Raw genomic sequence first — 15,029 nt, forward strand, 5'->3', positions numbered from 1 at the left:
TATAGAAAACATTAAGTGACTTGAGAGAGAAGGCTCTGCTGTTTGAAGGAGCTCTCAAATACAGAGCGCATCAACATGGATCATAAAAAATATGCTTAAAATGTGCTTATCCATGTCACTACTGAGCACAGAATCTTATGGTAGATGGACACTTCAGTCCAGCTTACACTAGTAACTGTCAGGCAGGCTTAGACTTTTACTTAAAGGTGCCCTGTTTTGTAAATGAAAGTTTTATTGACTTTAAGTGTGACTGTTCAATACATTTTGATCCTCATAAAACAATATTGTAAAGCCAAATCTCGTTCATTGTGTTCGCACATTGCTATGTTCTTTGTGCATTTGTTACGGCTACAACAAAACAAACAGCCACTTACTATGGATCTGTGGAAACTTAACTAAGACTGCATAATAACCTGGCATAATGATGCACCAATCCTGCCTTTTTATCCAGTGTCCCATCGCTAAACAGATTGTGTACATAGAGAAAGTAATAAGACACAAATTGTGGTCATTGAAGATGTCTTTATTTGTTATTAGCACCTGATCTTTCGAGAATTTTTGTGAAGTTTTCACAAAGTCTGTCATTCAAATCAAATATTGCAGGAACATGCATTTAGTAGTATAAAATGTTATTATAGACTTAAGAGATATGATTGTTAAACTCGAAAATGGTAATCTTAACCCACACAATCAAATTTAAATGTTAATCAAACAGAGAACATAACACCTCTCAGCAAACATACGTTTCATGATTATGTAATAATTCAGTCTTACAAAAACACAGAACTGGCTGACATCTGGTGCAATGTGGAAGAACTGACCCCCTTTTTAAAGTCATTGCTCACTGTACTCTTTGTTGCAGCTATCTATGGATGTGTCTATTAGCTGGCATTAGATAGCTAGCTCAGTTAGCAGTGTAGCTAATGGCCCTCTTAACTGACTAGGTCTTCCTGTACCACAGGAAGCAGAACCAGCCTCACTGGCCAATCCAGTGACCATGGCTGGACCAAGGAACTTAAAATGTAAGAAACTTTAAAAAGGGTCATTACGTCACTGAATTTCGTGTTAGCTGTTTTGAAGAAAATGGGAGATACAAGGAGAAACACACTTTAAGCCAACATATCTACATCGGAGAACTTCTGAGGAAGAAACACCTCTAGAAAATAAAAGACCACACTTCAGAGAGCAGGTTAGCAACTGATTTTTTTTGAATCAACATGTTTTTCCTTTCCTCAAATTCCTTTCCTGTTCGTGTAAGTGCAGTCTCATGAGAGGAAATCAGAAAAACCTGCCTTGTTTGATTGCAATATTATCCACTCTGTCGATCGCTGGTTGGAACAATCATTGGTTGACTTGATCTCTGAGTTGTGTTGCTTCATTTTCTGGAGTTGTTTCTTCATCATAAGTCATACAACGTAGATATGTTGGGTTTTAGTGTTTCTCATTGCATCCCTCAAAGACTTTAATACAACCAGCTCCACAGTCTGGCCTCAAAGCAATATTCAGCTAGGTAATGACTTCCCTCTTTTTTGGGTTCCTTTGGCTGCACCAGGAACTAACACAACTGGATGCCAGTTCTACATCAGGGATACATTGCTGAAGTGGTTTAGGGGCTCTGACTGCAGGGACGACAGCATACTGGGACGGGAGAATGTTTAGTTAGACCAAACCAGAGATGGTAATTGTTGGAAGATCGATGAATAAATAAGACAATTAAGCTGGTCTTAGTTTCGTAAAAGAACGAAACTTGGATTCTGACAGCACACTTGTACTGTTGTTTATTGCTGTCTAATGAGGAGAATAGGTACAAGAACATTTCCTTTCTTGACAAATTCAACCGCTACCAAACTATTGGACTATTGCCTCTTCAGGTACAGAGCGACAATATGAAACAAGATGACTGAGGCTAGCTGGTTAGCATGCTACTGGCAGTAGCTATCTCTGCAACAAAGAGCAAAGAAGTCTTTGACAAAGCATCAAAACTGATTTTTCCTTACACTCTTTTGAAGCTGTTTAAACTAAGGCTCTGGCCATGTCTTACACATTGCACCTGTAATGGTTGAGTGTTTTAGGCTCTATAAAATCCACGCCAGAAAGAAATGCCAAAAATCTGCATTAAAGAAAAGTTGAGTTAGAAAACAATGTATAAACTATACTTTCACCATCACTATAAATGGTGCTTTTTGCTTCAACAGGAACACATATATGAACTCAGGACATAGAACTGTTTGAGTTCCCGGGACAGTTTCACAGTCCTGATTCTGGCCACAAACTGCTGCCACAGATCTTTCATGTCCTGCTCGGTCATAGAATAGAGCAGAAACAGCAACGTTTCTTTCCGTGCGCAATCTCCACTTCCTCAGGTGGCGGCGCCTCGGGAGCTGGAGATTCCTCCTTACACTCGGACAATGAGCCACTGGAGGTGGACAACAGCCTCCCACACACCAGGTCAGCAGCCCTCCCATCCATGATGGACAAATCTGTCACTGTCTTCTCTCTCAGCGACATGTCTCCATCATCATCGTCATCAATCAACACAAACTCCTTGAGGTAAACCATCCCCACCCCGTGGAGGCTGTGGTTCTCAGTTGACTCTTCCAATGTGTTGGCATCCACAAAGGTCAAAGTGGAAGTCTCTGTCAGGGTCTCATGTGGGTCTGTGGAGTTGTCCTCTGGCCCGGAGTAGGCCAGGCTGCTCGAATCCATCATCCACGAGGAGTTCCTGTGAACACTCTTATCTTTCATGCTGTACCTCTGGTCCTGGCTGTGAGGGATGACATCTGGAACAGAGGACAGCTTGCCAATAGGATCTCGACCGGTGATCTGGTGAGAACCGTTCTCTATAGTGTGACCATTCCCAGGATACATGTTAAAAGCCACCTTCTGGTAGTCATGGTAGACCTGCACACTGCTGCTCCCTGTTGGAGAAGAGAGGGGGATGCTAGCAGTGTCGCCTTTTCTTTGCTTCTTCATGTATTTGCCCTTGTTGCACTGAGACAAAACAAAAGATTGGAAGTTAATTCTTGAGCTTGGACATGACAGTTTGATAAACAAAATATCTACTTATCAGCTAGTCCAATGAAAAACAGCTAAGTATATGGTTTAAAATAGACCTTGAGTTATTGTTATATCATTTTTTTTAAACAACATAAAATCACTGTCTCTATTGTGGCACACTAATTCCACCATAGACAATCCTTAATCAAAGACTATATATACTATGAAGTTTACCAGTTACTTAAATTGCGCTGATTTTAATTAACATACAGGACATCTGTCAGTTTTGATTTAGCAATTGGTGCCATAACAACACAACATTAGAAAGACATTTTTAATGACAATAAGTGATCTTTTCATTCAAGAACAACACAGTCTATGTTGGAAAAAAAAAACATTAAATGTTTGGCAGAAACATTAGCAAAGCACAGTTGAAAATGTCTGTTTCTGCACATTGTATCTCTGGTAATGGTCTATTAGCATTGAGCTGATAATGTTCACAGTGGTACAGGGGAGAGACGGCGATTAGTTTTGCTGCCACTGTACGTACAGGTAAACTGCTGAAGAGGTAAAAATTGTATATCTGATGGAGACACCAGATAAAAAGTAATGGGAGCTCCAAAATTTATTTATACTGAAGAACATGAGCCCACCAAGTTTAATGTGAACCTAATGGTGGTCCGAGAGGAAAAGTAAGGTGCCAATCAAATGGCGGTTCAACACAGATTTATCTTGAACAACTAGATACCAGATGCATAGATGGCACCCATTCACACCAATGAGAACTGCTTGCCTTGCACATACAGCAAAAACACACCTCAACATGACATATCTGCGTCGTATGACCTCTGAGGAAGAAATGTCTCCAGAAAATGAAACAACACATTAAGGTTAACAACTGATTTTTTCTATTGACACGTCCTTTGCTTCACAGTTGTGTAAGAAAGGCTCCTGTTCCCACTGCTGTTCATGGTGCAGTCTCTTCAGCAGAAATCACTCAGACCTGCTTCGTTTGATCACAGTATCATCAGCTCTCTCAATCGTTGGGAAGGAAAAATCAGTTGGTTCCCTTGTCTCAAAGTCAGTGGGATTTTTGAATTGGTTCTTGGTTAAATACCTAAAATAAGGTCTGTGGTTACCACTGGTTTACAAATTGTGTGTTACGACATAACATACATCTTTAAATGTCCCACAATTTAATTATGAAACTCTTCCAGGTCTAAAAAACAGGCGGCTAAATGAGACCATAGAGGTTGTCGGGGATATTAAACGTCATCACAGGGAACATGGAGACCCAATGACTCACTAGTCTGTCTTTACAGGTCTACAAACGGTTCTAACAATACAACTTGTACATTGATCATCACATTAGCATTTAACTTCTATGAATTAATTTACATTTCGAAAATCACAAAAGTGATTTAATTTGTGAAGATTATCTTGCTGAACAAAACGTCTAAGAATCACAAGCCTGTGTTTGTTTACTTTCTGCAATAATCCCAAATTCCACTTAATCACAATTTTATCAAATTAATCCGATCAAAAAAAATCTCAGTGTTTTTTGCAGAGGGAACCAGTCAGATGCTAACTTCTGGGTTTGCCCACAAAAAATACATTATCACTACACCACTCTCTCTATACTCATTAAATAAGCCCTGTTGGGAAGCATCTACATTTGCTATCATTTTGCAGCAATATATTCAGGCTTTTCCTTTAATTTGTCACCTGTGTATTATGATAGCACGATAACAAATAACACACAACTATGTCAGGACCATTTCCTTCATTTCGCTGACCCTCAGTATACATGGTACTTCTGTGCAGCTGCTGTTTTAATATTATTCACATCTTTTTACTCACACAGCATCTGGGGCAGGTAGTGGTTAGTGCTCAAGTTGTTTCATGAAGCAGTACGAGAGAACAAGCTGTCATTTAGTATTGGCCTCTCTGAATAAATAAATGAAGGACTTTTAAAAGTAGCAAAAAATAACTTAAATTCCCCGAGGATCAGCTCTTTGAAGCAGGAGACAGATGAAGTCCTCTAAAGTGCTCTAACCAAGGAAGAAGTGTGTGTGTGTGTGTGTATGTGTGTGTGTGTGTGTTTCATCTCCAAACGATGAATGCATCACTCAGAGTGACTTCAGAGCACGGTTTAGGCAGATTGTCAGGTGATTTAAAAAGACACATACTGAAGAAATGTGTCAGTGAAAGCCACAATATCAGAACGCAAAATGTGGGAGTTTTTGTGCTGCACAATGTCGACAAATCTGACAGACAAATCACATTAAGATTGGTGAGCTAGACTAAACATGAGGTTAAAAGGCTTCTTCAAGAGGAACGTTTTCCACTTTGCGCCCGACGCAGGAGCTTAACAGACTGACCCTCTTACACTTGACTGACTCGTATGCGTGACAGAATCGGGACTCTATAAATGAATAATAACGGCAATGTACATGTTCAAGTGAGCGTCAGCATGCTCCACTCCAGCTTGTGGTGGCGAGTGAGCAACAATAGATGAAAAATAGATTTGATTTAAACACATTCATTGCATTACCACTTTAGTGCACTAAGATGGGGGGGCTGTTTTTGTTAAAGCGGGCCTAAAACAAGGTAGACGATGGCTTTGACTGCTACAAAGGACTTGCACTAAAGAAATTAGACAATAGCTCCGATGTTAATTACTTAAAGTTGCTCTGTTGTCTTAAAAACAGTATTTCATATGTTCAATACATCTGAAATTGACCTCAAAACTCAAGATCAGATTCAAGACGAGTCGAAGCATTTCATTTCTATTTTCTTTTGTAGATTGACAACATTTCTTGAGCACTATTGCTTCAGGATTATTTGCTTTTCAGCAGGAAATACTGTTAAATCGGTGCCACAGTGCCAGTTACACAACATACCAAAATCATCCATGATAAATAACAGCAGTAGCTACAAGATCATACATACAGAAATCTACGTTGTTTTTTTTTTTTACAAAATCCACTTATATTCAAATACTTAAAAAGCTTTTACCGTCAGCTGTCCACGGTTGAACTCTTCCCCAAGTTGCTGTAATGAAAATCACATGGCCGAAGGGGGATGACCCAGCGTGTCTGCTCTCATCTGTAGTGCAGCTGTAGAAAACTGATTTCTCCTCCGTCTGGATGTCTACGAACAGACTCGTCACACACACCCTCCCCTTGTCTTGTAAACTACAACTACCCACAGAGTGCAGAGGGAGGCAGTCACTGGATGCTCCACTGATCACAGTCACACCGGAACTGAATTACTCCTCGTACATACAACAACATCAAATACCCACTCACACCATTTTAACAGAAATGAAGCCACACCCAACCAATTAATAGCCTATAGTTTCTGAAATCTTAATGCATTAGAAGACTAAGTGGACCCAGTGGTTAACCATTATTATCGCCCCTACACACACACTGATGTACTTTTATGTCTGTTCCACCTTAGACAGATCACCTTTCCAAACATGTTTCCTGGAAATTTGATGATGATGACAGTTTTTGGATGAACAAATCTATCAGAAGTACATCTTGATGAGAAACTAGCAGTATTGTTTTATCTATAAAAAACATATCCAAGACATTAATTCAACATCTTTGATGACACTGAAAAGTCTTCCACTGGAGAGCCATGAAAGTTTTTCTACCATTTCAAATTATAGGGAATAAACCAATCAAGTTGTAATCTAGAATAATCCTTTTTTTTGACAAATGCGGCGGGAAAAATGCCCATTGCTTTTATTTCAAAATATCATAGCTCTGTGTTAGCATGAACTGTTGCAGCGGTGCAGATGCGTGAAAAGCCACTTCTCTCACTTCCATACACTAAATGTGTTCCAATAAATAATACAAGAAGACAGACCTTCACATACATCAAAGATGCACACAGGAATATCAGAGGGATCAAATATTGAAAAGTCTCCACTCCCTGTAGGGATGATGTCTGCATTAGTGTTGTATATATCAACCAGTAGACATAGCATGTGACAAAGTGATCGTGTACAGTAGATCTATGAAACCTACAGCACAAAGCTTTGCTGATGAAATTAATCAGAAATCTTACTCAGTTAATATGACCCTTTTAGGCAAAAGACTAATGCCGGTTTAAATGACAACAATATGTGTACTGTTACTCATGAATTAGTTATTTTAGCTCCTCACACACACACGTGAACATGGCACATTGTAATTTACAGCATGAACACTCCACCATTATTGTAAGTATTGAAACGGTCGCGGTGAATTAAGTTGAAAACACCTCATTCAATTACATCATGTTCTTAGTGGAATACAAATCAAATCTGCATTGTACAGATCTTATCTAATGATCATATGAATGTGGATTAGATGATTCTCTGGACAACCTTGCTGCATTTAATTAATTACACATTCAATCATACAAATTAACAGCAAAAACAGCAAAATAGAAAAAGTGCAATATCAGCATTTGGCTGTGTTTAGGCAAAACTACCAATATCAACCCTCTAGGTTGATTCAGACCTAAAAATGAGTCCCTTGACGTGAGTTCTGTTGCTTCCATGTTGCTGCATGTGGAAGCTGAGGCCTGGAGCAGAGGACTGATTCTGGTCTTTGCTATTCTCCCAGAACGTGATCGTCACCCTGCCTGGCACCATCAGAGGCTCCTGATACTGGGCAGTGATGTTGATCGGAGCTGTGATGACTTCAACCCCTGCGGACACAACGCAGCAATGAGGAGGTCTAACCAGCATTGGATATATGACTAAAGACTGCTGTGACGTCAGATATTTTGTCTTGACTTAATAGGAAAAAGGTGTTCCCTTTTACCAATGTTTGACCTTTTATTGTGAATAAGCTTTCATGTTAAACTACCATAATATTACATCTACCTATTAATCAGTTTGGTCCTAAAATATAAAATCCATTACCTTTGTGCTTTTCTATTTCAGCCAAGCAGACAGACAGCATCCAGAGACTCGGTGAGGTCTGCGATCTGTAGCCAAAGAGTGTGGACGATAGAGAGAGCAGCCGATAGGGGAAGAAGTCAGACAAAGTCCAGGCACACTGCAGGCCAGCAGCCCTGGACACTTTAAGCTCCACCTGCTTCACATTTTCGGGTTCCGGCTCATCTGTTGGGGCTGTCAGAAGAAGGAAAACATCACCAGAAAGTCTGCACTCTCACTAGTAAAAACTGTGCTTTTCATTTATCTTCATGTTAGCCAAAATCGTTGCTCACTCTCATTTTCCTTCCTTGGTGAGCCTCTGCTGGTGGTTTTGTGGAGCTTGTTTTCAGACAGCAGCGTCAGGACGCTCTCCCACACGGGGCATCCAGTACGAGAAGTGGCTGTGAGGCAGATGTCCACCTCCACCCCTGCATCAATTTGCCGGTAAACTAGGACTCGAACCTGCAGCGTGAACGGACCCTTCTTCAGTTCATCAACTGGCTGAAGGGTTTTTAAACTCTGCCGCACACGAACGAGACCTAGAAACAGCAATTCACAATTCCTTAAAATACTTCTGGACAGAATTATAGTGAAAATAATTTATTCCTATTTTTGCTGGGGATCACTTGCAACACCCTCAAGGACCCCACTGGACTAAGAAACCCTGTGTTTAAGACATGGTTTTATGGGTTAACAGAGCAGTGGTTAAAAGGAAAAAAGTGTCAATTTAAAAGACATAATCAATTATTTAATCAGGTAAGCCTTCACAATCCAACCTTGGAGCATTCGTTCTACCTGTTGGATTACCAAACTTGGTATTTAATAAAATTGATAAATAGCTTTCCGGGAATAGTATATGCATCCTGCAGGTTACTGAGATTGAGGCTTTGGGTCCAAATCCTCCCTGTAGTTTTTGCTGCATTAAGTAAAATTTGGCCGTCATGAAAACATTTACTTTGAACCACAAAAACCCTGTAGGGGCGTCAGGTGGACAGTGACAGTGAAAGCTAAAAAGACACCCAAAACCCTTCAGTCTGGCTATCCAGTGGAAGTCATTTCAACATTGTCAAAGAAGTTGATTTCAGAGAGTAGCTTAAAGAGACTTTGTGAAAATGTCTTCTGTCTGACCTGCCGGGCTGAGCCTGAAGTCTCTGTCAGTCAGCAGCATCAGCAGCAGCCTTCGACAGAGAAACTCTGGGAAACACAGAGGGGTGTCTCTGCACTCGGTGTCTGGATAATCCCAACCATAACCAGCAGCAGTGCAGAACCTCCTCAGCAGGGGAGTCTCCAGCCTTAAACAGACAAACACTCCTACTCAACATGCATTTGGGCACACTCAGAATTTTAACATATACATAAGATAATAATAAAAACTCAGAAATAGGCCTGGGCGACATGGCTGAAAAGTCTAACATGACAGTAAAGTTTCATCTTGGTCGATATTGATAATAATTAATCATTTTAAAAGACCAGCCAAAACAAGGTTGAATTTAACTTTTTTATTTTTTAAATTTTTTATTTTGTGTTTTTTGTGTTAAGGAAGTTATCAAGGCACACAGGTAAATATGTTACACAACAAAGAATATGTAAGTAACATAAATAATTAAAAATGCTGTCATCCCAGCAAACTGGCCCCACTCTTCCTTATTCACAATTTACTCTCAGTCAGCACTCATTTTGTCACTCTGGTGTAAATGGGTCGCGCTTGTGTTTTTCTCGTGGTTGGTTTGTAAAATACTTGGGCAGCGGTGGAGCCGGTGCGGTGAATCATGAGACATTTGCCCTGGCAGTCAAGCTGGTTGGCGGAGCAGCGGTTGGCAGAGCCAGCCTGTCCGCTCTACTTAACAACACAGAGACACTCCTGCAGACGAGCGGCTCTGTAGGATGAGTTACACCTAGATGAGCAGCAGAAGACCGGGATAGGACTGAGCAGGCCAGTCTGTTGCTAGAGGTGCTGTGGCTTTTAGGTCGTCTTACCAGACCGCAAGATCAGCAGATATTTCCACAGCCACAGTGTAACCTTACAGTTTTACAGACAGAGTAGAGCTGGTCTGGACTGAGGTGGGATCCATAATTATGCCTCACTCCACACTCTTCTATTGTTATCAGTCACGTGGCTATTGTGCAGTTGAACTACACACCTGTTCAATGATTGGCTGTTTGCATGCCACTAGTAGCACTCACCATTATCGAGAGATATGATTGGCTGTTTATGAGCTGGGGCGTATTCTTATAAACTTTCCATTGGTTTGCATGTCATGTAAGCACAAGAATCATTGAACATTTTATCAAACCATTTTCACATGAATGACGTGTCTACTGCTGATACATAATGCCTTCACTTCATTGCCTAGGCCTACTCAAAAATATTGTTTTATTCCATAACTGAATAAATAAGCTGTTCTCAGAGGAAAATAAGGTCCCTGTGACACCATTTGATGCTAGAAATGTGGCAGGGTCCACCACATATAAACAAAGTAAAACAGTATGAAATTGTGCTGTCCTTTAAGGCCAGTTTGTTTATTCAGTCATTAAAACGGAGAATTTGTTTATCTAGTTTGTTTAGGTACATACCAAAAAAACAAATCATAAAACGTCTTCCCTAAAACTACACAGTGCACCTTTAATCTTTGAACAGAAGTGAACGAGGCTCACCTGCAGTTGAGGACCGTGTAAACAACTTGACACTCCCTCGTGGTGTCCGTGCACAAGCAGCCTGTCCTCCGACTCAGAGCTTTGGTCAAGTATTTCATATAAAGATAGACGGAACTGGGAAGCCTCTCGTTGTCGAGGACATTTGTCCTCAACAACTTATGAGAAGAGTAGATGTGAACATAAACCAAGTACACAGAACAAGCAGTGACCGAGGCGGCGATGTAACTCTGCGCATTTCCCATTATTGCTCCAAATAAACTGAAACGACGCAACAGCACATTTACATTATTAACGCATTAACAAATCATTAATACTCGGTATCACTACATGTTCATTTCCGTCGGAGGTCGGGACCATAACACAAGCGGACACTAGTTCTGACGCTGCTTTCAAGTACGGAGCGCGAACTGGGACAAACAATACGCCTTCGACTATCACGAAATGAAACGCGCTTGCACAATTGTAAGGTTAATAAAAACTCTTTCTTTACGGGTATTTCAACAACCACAGCATGTGTTCAGGAGTTAATTTACATGTTTCAATGTATAAATCACAAACATTTCACAGTCAGCTTCTTTGTGAGGGTCATATTTTATGTAAAAACATGTATTCTTCTTCATCAGTGATAACTATTCATCAATGTATTGTACTTTTCAATAGAAGAGGAAAGATAAGCTTGTAAATAGCTGCATTTGCTTATTCTAAATGACTGTGTTCTGTAAAACAGGCCTTGACAAAAGTGGAATAAGAAATGTTGACATTCATATTCAGGCTGACAGGAGACATATAGAAGGTCAAGTAGATTAAATGTTTCTGCAGAAGTGTTCCTGAGGTGATGGAGATGGTCTCCTGCCAGCAGACTGGTTTCTCCCATCCTCACTCGCTCCTCTTCATCCAAACAGAAGCAGCAACACAATGCAAACCGAATTCACTGCAATCAGCGGAACTAAAGGACAAAAAGACAGTAGAGGACATGATCAGTGTGAGGAGCCTCACGAGGGTAGGACACTTTATCACTGAAGCTTGAACAGACTGTGTGTGTGTGTGTGTGTGTGTGTGTGTGTGTGTGTGTGTGTGTGTGTGTGTGTGTATACAGTTTAATGAACACCCACAGAGTAATATCTGAGCCTTGTGGGGGTCTCTTAAACAGCTATCCCCAGGGTAGAGATAGGCTGTCTATATATGCAAACACAGAGAAAGTCACACAAAGAAAGACATATCTCCGTGTATACCGTTTGGCAAATGAACAAGAAGGCCTGAATAAGAATGTGTTCTCTTCAACATTTCACAAAGTAAATACAGTTTCTTAAAATGCTGCAAGTCTCAAAATTGAGCCTTTTTTAAAGGAGTGGATGGATTTATTCTCCGAGGAAGTAACCAATAGTAGTTACGTTTACATGATTTGTACATTTACCATCATTAAGCTATAATCTTCAAAAAATTGGTGCAAATGGTGAAAATAATTGAAAGAGTGCATTCAGGATGCACTTTAAACATGATAAACAGGCTTTTACAAAGTTGCTGAGACAAACTGACAATTTTTACAGAGAAAGAAACATTGTAATGTGTTATATTTAATGCTGAATTTACAAGAAGGCACCAATGAGTTCAAATTTGCTGTAGCTGTTTTACAAAGTTGATTAAGTGTCTCCTCATGATGCAACACCTCTTAAAATCACTCGATTTGTAAGGGAGTCTGGGATATTGCTGTTACTAATGAAATTCATCACTTCAGTATGTGGTCCATATGCATTGTTTAAAGCAGACCTAAACAACAGTTCATTAATTTAAAAAACAATAGGTATGAATACGCTCACCCTAGAGAGAGGGACTTACATGGTCATTGTCACTGTTGTCATGACATGGTGCGTTTTTCCTCCGTAAAACATGTTTCTTTTAATCTAATTATAAAGTGTATGGTAAAAAAAAAACAAAAAAACCCAACTCATTCTGTTGAAACATTTGTTATTTGTGATTAAAATAATGGTTGTTGGTAATGTATTAGTGACCCCCACAGATGTGTGATTTTACTGCTTTTGTTGGAGCTCAGACCCCATTAGCTCTCACATAACTGGAACCCTGAACACCCACCTCTCATCACTGTCCTCACAGAGCGAACAAGGGTCATGAGCTGCACTTTGATGCCTGGTTCATCGCCAAAACCTCCAACACTTTGGTCCACTCCCCAGCCAACTGATGGTTAAAACGCAGACAGACAGACAGATTCATTATCAAAAGAAAAATGAACTCAACCAAGTAATTTTCAAGTACTTCTTCATGTACCCTCTAGTCTTTTTTTTTTTTTTAAATCTATACCTCATATTTATTTCTGTTTACATATGATTGCTATTCTTATTATTATATTCCACTTAATCAACTTTTATGTGCAATATTTCATTCTATCTTTTATTGCTTATTCTTTATCTCTTACTATTTTAACTATCAATTTAATCGCAATTGCTGTGCATTAGTCTCTGATCCGTTTTCGTTTTTTAAATTTTTTTTTTAACATATGTTTTTCTTTAATTCACACTTAAAGCACTTTGAATTGCATTTAGATATGTCTGAAAGGTGCTACATAAATAAAGTTCGATTGATTGATCAAAATACTGTTTCTTTCCATAATGACACTCTAGAAACCTTCTACAGTGCGTTTTGTTAAAACAGTGTTAGGCCTGTATTTGTTGCTACACCGGTATTTTAACTGCCCACTTTTATGGTAAGTCAGCCTCGTTGTGCATACATCATTTTTTTGTAAATCTAAAAATCTTTAAAAATCTGGTAATTATCATATACATTTATTACATTTAAACGGTGATCAAACTGCTTTTATCTGTTAATTAAAAACTAATACAACTACTATAATAACTTCAGCCTTTAGTGATAAATCCCAAATGTTGTAGTGTTCTTACAAATGTAGCTGTTAAGTTGCTCGCTAGTTAGCATTAGCTAACCTATTTGGAATACCACATAGCACCTGTCGGCGCACACATTATTAATCACAGCCACTTACTTTTACTCAGAAATCTTTCTTCGTGCAACACAGCAACAGCGTTGACACATAGGATTGCTGCTTGAATTAGAGAGTACAAAGTAAAAGCCATGTTGTCCGACCAGGTAGCTAGCTAGCTAGCAAGCAGTTAGCTGTCACTATTTACTTCTGACGTAGCCTACGGTGAACGAGGAAGGACAAACCTAACGACAGCTGGTTGAAACTACGGAAGTAGCAACATACTGTTTTGAGACCTTTCACTTGGTTCAGAGTGCAATAGCACAGTATGCAATACTTTACTAGAAGCACAAGCACTTGCATTGAAAATTTCACCGAAATAAAATCTACAAGTATCTGTTACGCAGAATGGGCCCTGTCAGTATTACTGGACCATTAACATGTAGTAATTAAATGTTGTTGTTGATATTGGTTGAGCTGTAGCTGTTAAACGATCTCACATACTTTTGGATCAGAACAATGCATTTTATTTTTCGAAAATGATCACAATTTGCATATGTTGTTTTGTGTACTTTAAAGGCATTATATCAAATTTCTTTTACCAAGATGGAGCGCTTCAACTGGAAACGAATTCAAACAACATTTTGAATGTTATTGAATGTTGAATTTTATCACTGGTTATTCAGAATTTTGACACAAAAAACAATCGGTCCCATATATCAGTTTTCAGTCTCCTTGAGTTCTAAAAAACGATATTGGTATCGGACCTTAAAAAGGCATATCGGTCCATGTCTAATAAGATTGCATTGTATGTCCAAAATGATCACAATTTGCATGTACATTTTAATCAGAAAGGCAAATGAAATGTTGAGACAAAGTACAGTCAGTAAATGTACTTGGTCACATTTCAACCTCAAGACTGCATTTAAAATTTCATTAAAGTACAATTACCATTTTCCTATAAATAAAACATACTGTCAGCCTCAAAGGCCTCATTTTGCATAATGACCCATCTCACTGGTTCCTGATTATCATTACTGAAACAATGAAGATTAAGTAGTATTTTATGTTATTGCTGGTCATGGTGGAGCTCATTTAATTGCTTTGGTGCAGAGTTTATTGAATAATAAAAAATATATTGTATTAGCTAACTGTAGTGTAACCAATAGAATTATTAAGAAAGATACAATACAAAATATTGAGACTGGAATTTGTACTTGAACATACTACAAAGAATTCTATATTGAAACCATAGAGTTAGACTGGCTATGTCTATGTAATTATTTTATCCATTTGTCAGTGGGTCAGATATGACTTTAAAAAAAAATAAAAAATTATATATATATATATATTTTTTTTTATGGCTGAGTGCTGAAGATAAATAAAAGGGAAAGAAACCTGGTGATAGAATCAAACAAATATACAAGTTCTGTGAAGTAGCTGTTACAATACTTGAGTAAATGTACATATCTTGCTTGAGTACATAAA

The 15,029-nt window shown here is 39.0% G+C and overlaps 3 protein-coding genes across 3 annotated transcripts; all 3 read right to left on the reverse strand.

Annotated features, from left to right (window-relative positions):
* Nucleotides 1-502: 502 nt before the first annotated feature.
* Nucleotides 503-6,607, reverse strand: si:ch211-12e13.12 (paralemmin-2). The gene is made up of 2 exons (XM_037098995.1): nt 6,016-6,607; nt 503-2,991 (listed from the first exon to the last, which is right to left on the reverse strand). Exon 2 carries the CDS (start codon nt 2,971-2,973, stop codon nt 2,305-2,307), a length of 669 nt encoding a protein of 222 aa, XP_036954890.1. The 5' UTR covers nt 2,974-2,991; nt 6,016-6,607; the 3' UTR covers nt 503-2,304.
* Nucleotides 6,608-6,737: 130 nt separating this feature from the next.
* si:ch211-12e13.1 lies at nt 6,738-10,904 on the reverse strand. The gene is made up of 5 exons (XM_037098994.1): nt 10,592-10,904; nt 9,065-9,228; nt 8,230-8,475; nt 7,922-8,131; nt 6,738-7,704 (listed from the first exon to the last, which is right to left on the reverse strand). The coding sequence occupies exons 1-5, from the start codon at nt 10,831-10,833 to the stop codon at nt 7,499-7,501; spliced, it is 1,068 nt and encodes a 355-aa protein (XP_036954889.1). The 5' UTR covers nt 10,834-10,904; the 3' UTR covers nt 6,738-7,498.
* A 259-nt stretch (nt 10,905-11,163) lies between these two features.
* Nucleotides 11,164-13,795, reverse strand: LOC119019980 (immediate early response 3-interacting protein 1-like). Its single transcript, XM_037098996.1, has 3 exons — nt 13,605-13,795; nt 12,683-12,784; nt 11,164-11,537 (listed from the first exon to the last, which is right to left on the reverse strand). Exons 1-3 carry the CDS (start codon nt 13,693-13,695, stop codon nt 11,482-11,484), a joined length of 249 nt encoding a protein of 82 aa, XP_036954891.1. The 5' UTR covers nt 13,696-13,795; the 3' UTR covers nt 11,164-11,481.
* Nucleotides 13,796-15,029: the final 1,234 nt, after the last annotated feature.

This window comes from Acanthopagrus latus, chromosome 5, assembly GCF_904848185.1.
Source record: "Acanthopagrus latus isolate v.2019 chromosome 5, fAcaLat1.1, whole genome shotgun sequence".
NCBI lineage: Eukaryota > Metazoa > Chordata > Actinopteri > Spariformes > Sparidae > Acanthopagrus > Acanthopagrus latus.